The sequence below is a fragment of the Netta rufina genome (assembly GCF_964035555.1).
Source record: "Netta rufina genome assembly, chromosome: 3".
NCBI classification, from domain to species: domain Eukaryota; kingdom Metazoa; phylum Chordata; class Aves; order Anseriformes; family Anatidae; genus Netta; species Netta rufina.
The window spans coordinates 83,911,700-83,917,980 of record NC_140125.1 but is presented as its reverse complement, the minus strand read 5'-3'; the positions used below and the strand labels follow the sequence as shown (position 1 = coordinate 83,917,980).

General features: G+C 37.2%; 1 protein-coding gene across 1 annotated transcript; it reads left to right on the top strand.

Moving 5' to 3' along the window:
- Window positions 1-2,915: 2,915 nt before the first annotated feature.
- On the top strand, window positions 2,916-3,953 carry TAAR2 (trace amine associated receptor 2; the record flags this gene model as incomplete). The annotated part of the gene is made up of 1 exon (XM_084284455.1): window positions 2,916-3,953. One exon carries the CDS (start codon window positions 2,916-2,918, stop codon window positions 3,951-3,953), a length of 1,038 nt encoding a protein of 345 aa, XP_084140581.1.
- Between the last annotated feature and the right edge of the window lie 2,328 nt (window positions 3,954-6,281).

Here is a 6,281-nt window from a genome sequence, read left to right as displayed (position 1 = left end):
TTTGGACATCCTTTATGTTTTACTGAAGCCACTTCAGGGGAACAAAAGAGATTCATCTTCACAATACATTATTGGAACTATATTTCATGTTAGTGATCAAATAGTTCTCTCCAACCAATACTTATGAACAACATGGAAATAACAAAGCACAACACAAAGTAAGCACATGGGCTATAACAAAACCAAACAAAATAAATAAAATCAAACAAAACAATGACTACACAGCTTTCTCACCACACTGCCCGTACAGCAGTACCTGGTGTAACTAATTCTGAAAGACAATTTCTAAGGTCTTTTCTGCCTTCTTTTCTCAGCCTTCCTTTAACCCAGTTGTAGATCTTTTTTTCATAAAGATTTCAGTTCCTGTAAATTTGTTAGCTGTTGTTAAACATTTCATTTCTGAAAGGTGTCAAACTGCTCAATACTGTGTGCTGCACCATGCTGAAAAGAGGACTAATTGGAGTTGCATGGGACACTGCTGTCTGAAGGTAATGCTTTTTGACATGTAGCCTCTTTCAACATCTATTTGTTTGAAATCTAATATAATTTGGTCTGCACAGATTTCTGAGCAGGTTTATATTTTAGTCACTTCTTTCAATTAAGGATCGTCTGTGTGAAACTTGCATATCTCTCACATCATTAGTTAAAAAAGTTTCTAGGCATGCTTGTCACAAAAATGCTGACAGATCTCAAAGATATTACTGTAGTACACCATGACAGTTTTACTGTGTTTTTTTTTTTTTTTCTTGTTTTTGTTTTTGTTTTTGTTTTTGTTTTGAGTCAATAAATTATTCTGCTGTAGAGATTTGTATTTTATTTCTGGTAGAAAGTTCCCTCATTTGCCTTTAAAATGACTGCCATAAAGGTAGACTCCATTAAAGGTTTTTGCATTTCCCGTATTAAATTCTAAAAACAATGATTATTTTTTGCAATGTTTTCATGGCATACTGTATTTCTCAGTCAATAAGAATACAGCCTCTGCTATGCTGAATAGCATTTATATTTGGACTTGTAATGCATCTCCTTATATATGTACAAGGGTCAGCATTAATATCTGAATATCCAGCTCCGATCTCAGAGGACTCAATTTATTCATATCAGTAGTGAATTAATTTAGTCTTTTCTTGTAAGAAATTATATACTACCTTTCATGTGGTTTATTTATTTGTTTATTTATTTAGAAATAATAGATTGTCCAATAACAGGTGACAGATTGTTCTAAAATTATGCTTCTTTGTATCCATCTTTATTGTTCACTGAAGTATAGGGAAGGTTTTTTGTACATCATACAAAAGCTGTGGCTACAACCAGCATGAGAGAAAGTGCTGTTGTGTCCCATTAAATTAAAAGATAATAATCTTATGTTTATTAAATATTTGATTTCAAAATTTAATTAAAAGTTGTAACTATTCAAAACAAGTTAGGATGCATCATCTGCTACAATAAAGAAAAAACATAGCATCTTCCCTTCACGTCCACCTTTAGCCTCTCTTTTCAAATACTGTTTCTGATATGACTTATTGCTATCTCAAGTCAACAAAATAGATAAATTATACATGAGGGTAAAGGGATTAATACAGAAAACAAAAATAATCGTCTTGGGAATACAGATACTTTGTTTATCTCCTGTCTGTGTAAATCCCTAAATTGTACAGCTTTTTTTATGTCTTTTTTTTTTTTTTTTTTTTTTAGACTTAAGAACTACTGGGAATTAAGTGTAATGCCATAAAAGAAAAATAATTTTCCACATATCATTAATCTGAGCAAAGTTTTAAAGAAGGTCTACCTTTTACAGATGCAATGTTGCTGGACAATAACAAAACCGGAAAATGTCTACTTAAAACACCTATTGATGGTACTACTAAAATGGATGCAGGTAGGATTAGCCTATAAAACTGACTGACAAGCATTATTTCTAATATTTTGATGCTCTGTTTCTGTATTTTCTTCATTTGAGGATGATACCTTTTGGAAAATTCAGTGGACTAAGATGCTTCCCCAGTTCTTTCTGAATGGATTCCTTCTGAGTCCAAAATAGGAATAGACATGGAAGAAATGGATCTGGTTCTCTGCAGACAAATTAAGTGAAATTTTTACTCTAAAATAATCACTAGTGTATTCATTTATAGCTACTGCAGCTTGACCACAGTCTACTATAGGAGACAGGATTGAACCCTTTTGGTTAGTGGAACGATAATTATGCAAAACGTGTTAAAACTGATTTCTACCAGATGTGTTCATTGCTAGTATGTTATGGTCCACAAAAGATAAATGTTGCATCATAAGTTATTTGGAAAATGGGGTTTTGGCAGCTGATTTGTGACTCACAGGATGAGCATTGAATTGTATAGCTCACTAACTAAAACCTCTGCGAAACCCAAGATATGTGAGCTGGCAAAACATTTCTTCTGTAGAAAACATCAGTGTTCTAGGACTGAAGAGACAAATAATTCCTGTACAGTGTTTGAAGACTGAAGCATCTTTTCCTTCTAATACTCTAAAATGATGGATATTAACATCTATATATAATGTAATCACAGTATTTTACAAAATATTCTAGATACAACAGAATGAATTAAATAAAATTGTTGTTATCCTGTAGCTTATTTAATTTAAAATGTAATTAAGTTTACTTTCAACTGCCTTGTTTTAAATGTTATTTGCAATGAATTTTTAATAGCTTCCAGTTGTCATGTCCTATTTCAGAAGAATAACGGGTTGCAGTTCATCTCTATTTAAGCCAAGAGAAAGCATGTCTCTGAATTACTGCATTTTCCTCAGTAATTTAATTCATGCTCTTGACTAACTTTGTCTTGTCTTCCAGTTTAGGACTTGGAATCTTCTGGAAACTCATGAAAATTGTATCTACGTATATGTCTGCATATCCAACAGAAAAATCTGATCAAGGATTGATTATGCTTTCTGTGAATACCTCGACAGATTTGACTGATTGCTCTGAGTTTGGGAACAGGTCCTGTCCTGGCAGCTCCAGGTCACCTGGAGCACAAGGGGTATTGTATCTCTTCATGACTGCAGCCTTCCTGCTCACCATCTCAGGGAATCTGGCCATAATTGTTTCCATCTCCTATTTCAAACAGCTTCAGTCCCCAACCAATTTTCTCATCCTATCCATGGCCGCCACGGATTTCCTACTGGGCTTTGCCATTATGTCCTACAGCATGGTGAGGTCTGTGGAGAACTGCTGGTATTTCGGGATGGCGTTCTGCAAAGTTCATTACAGTTTTGACCTGATGCTGTGCTTAGTTTCCATTTTCCACCTTTGTTCCATTGCTGTGGATCGCTTTTATGCAATTTGCCACCCTCTGCATTATGCCTATCTGATGACCATGAATGCCATAAAACAAATAATAGCAGTGTGCTGGTCAGCACCCGCAGCTTTTGCTTTTGGTGTTGTTTTCTCAGAAGCTTATGCTTCTGGAATTGAGGGCTATGAAAATTTGGTAAAATGCTCAAGCTTGTGCCCTGTCATGTTCAACAAAGTGTGGGGAGCTGTTTTATTTACAGTTGGTCTATTTGCTCCTGCTTGTGTTATGATAGGGATATATTGTAAAATTTTTGTAGTCTCACAAAAGCACATATGTGAGTTGAGCCAAGTGCACAAGCACACAAAAAGTGATATGAAAAATGAGCTTTCTAAGAGTAAAGACAGGAAAGCTGCCAGGACTTTGAGTGTAGTTATGCTGGGTTTCTTAATATGCTGGTTTCCTTGTTTTTTTGCAATCTTAATTGATCCATTTTTAAACTTCTCTACTCCTGGACCTTTGTTTGATGCTCTAACCTGGCTTGGTTATTTAAATTCTCTCTGCAATCCATTAATATACGGCTTTTTCTATCCATGTTTTCGGAAAGCGTTTAAATATATTGTAACTGGCAAAATATTCAATTCGCGCTTCCGTACAACAAAACTTGTAGCTGAGGAGCAGTCACACTAGTAGATTCTAGAGCTGACAGCCGGTCTAAAGGTGAAAAAGTAACAGTGGATTATTGGGTATTTATGGTTCAGTAACCAGTCTGAAACATAAAATTTGAATTTTGCAAGACAGTACTGTAAAATTATCTCAATGTCTATTTCCTTAATAAAATCAGACTCTTTATATTTCGATATTTATTTACCACCTGTGCTGACTCTTACTGCCTTGATAGTGTTTGAGAAGTTAAGTTGTTCTAGAATCTCCTCATGCATGGTTTTGTTATTTCAGGAAGTATACAGTCCATAAACTCAATACTTCACCTAATTATGTATGAATACAGCAAATCTTTCTTGAGGTTCACCATCAATAATCTCCTAAACTGAATACATTTCACACTGATATGGTGATAGTGTATGCCATCCTTTTGTGATTTGAGTGTTAATACATAGATGTATAGAGTCTGCTGTTATTCCCAAGCAGATATAATTTCAGTATAATTTTGGCTTAAAGTTGCTCTTTTCTCCTGAAATCAGTAGAATCAGGTTTGCAGCCCTTATCCTCAGTGTGTGCAGTACCCAGGAATGAGAGCTACTCACACTTGTATGTACATGCTTGTGCTTTCTTAGTTTTAACGTCAGATTCCAGATGTTATAAAATATCCTTGCTTATAGCTCACCTCATATCCCCTCCAGCAAATGAGCACTGAACTGGAGCTTCTAGTAAGGTCTTTGCCATGCTAAGTTCCCCCCGAAGTCAGTAAGGAGTCACTCACTGCAAGAGTTCACATCAAACAAACGCTTCAAGCAAGGTAGGCTGAGCTGTCATTATTGAACACAGCTACTGCAGTCCCTTTACTGTGCACACTTCCTCCAACGTGCCTTTCACAAAATGCGTACAGTGCATACTATACTTTTATTATAGTTGGACTACCAATAAGCCACTCCCATGTTTAATCACTTGTTGGTTTATCTCAGCTGTGTTGGTATAGCATAGTGGCAATAGCTGTTCTTTTTTTTTTTTTTTTTTGCTGAACACTTTCTGTTTGGATCTGAAAAACCCCAGTTTCACCCTCACCTTGAAACATTTGAGACAGAAAGGACATGGAAGCTCGCAGTCTTATCTGGGGTGGTGCGTAAGGCTCTCTCTAACTTTTCCTGATAATAAACATAAGCCCCAAGGCTTTACAGATAATACAAATGCTCTCTCTGTGAACTAGATGAACAGTTAGAGCCAGGAACAGAGCAGGACTTAGTGCCAGAAAGAAGTGAGGCATCTAGAAGCTGGATAAGACACTGCCCCATGTCATTGCTCGACAGGTGTCCAGGGAGCAATGCAGACCTCTCGATGAAACAGTGAGGCAGTGTGAGTGGTACCCAGGGAGAATAACGATGCTGAGCTCCAGTTTGCTTATGGCCAATGGCTCTGGAAAGCTGGATCTCTTAAACACAGCCCAGTGCTGACATTCAGGTTTGTCTAGACTCATCTTAATCTTATTTTGTTCCTGCAGTTCTTTCCTGAGGGTCAGCTCTGGGGCAGCTCTGGTAAAGTGTAGAGCAAACATTTTACATGATAACTTACTGGCCAGGGTACCATCTAGGATGCTATCAGCAGGAGCTTACTACTGAGCCCCATGAAATACACAGTGTTTAGGGACAATATAGAAAGTCCTCAGTGTGCTGATGTCGGCAGGGAGAGGGAGCTCCATGCCAGGCAATGGGGGACATTACAAAGCTGGTGTCATAGCCAGATGTTCCAGGTCATGTCTGCATGTGGCTTCTTTAGACAAGCTTCTTTGCCATCAGATCACCCTTTGTGTAAAAATAGAAGTGCATACCTGCACATAGCACAGGCGGAAGTCAATGAGAGGTTCACAATGAAAACTAGCAAATGTTGAAGGTCCCTGATGTCCTTCCAACAGTGAAGTCATGCTTCAGATACAGAATCATAGAATAGAATAGAGTCATAAGGTTGGAAAAGACCTCCGAGTTCATCTGGTCCAACCATCCCCCTATCACCAATGTCACCCACTAAACCACATCCCTAAGCACCATATCCAACCTTACTTTAAACAACCCGAGGAATGGTGACTCCACCACCTCCCTGAATGAATATGAATGAATATGAAACATACCACAAAACATGTGATGTAACACTAGACTTGAAGGCAACTACAGACCCTTTTTAAGTGTCTTCACGATGTTTGCTGCCAGCAATGATCACCACTGAACTCAACTATTTGGCAGGTGAGTTTGAATCCCTCCTGCTACTTCAACAGGAATGCATTAAGTTAAAGTTAGGTGTCTAATTAAGTCTTTAGGTCCACGTTAAAACATTTCTGAAAATTCTCCT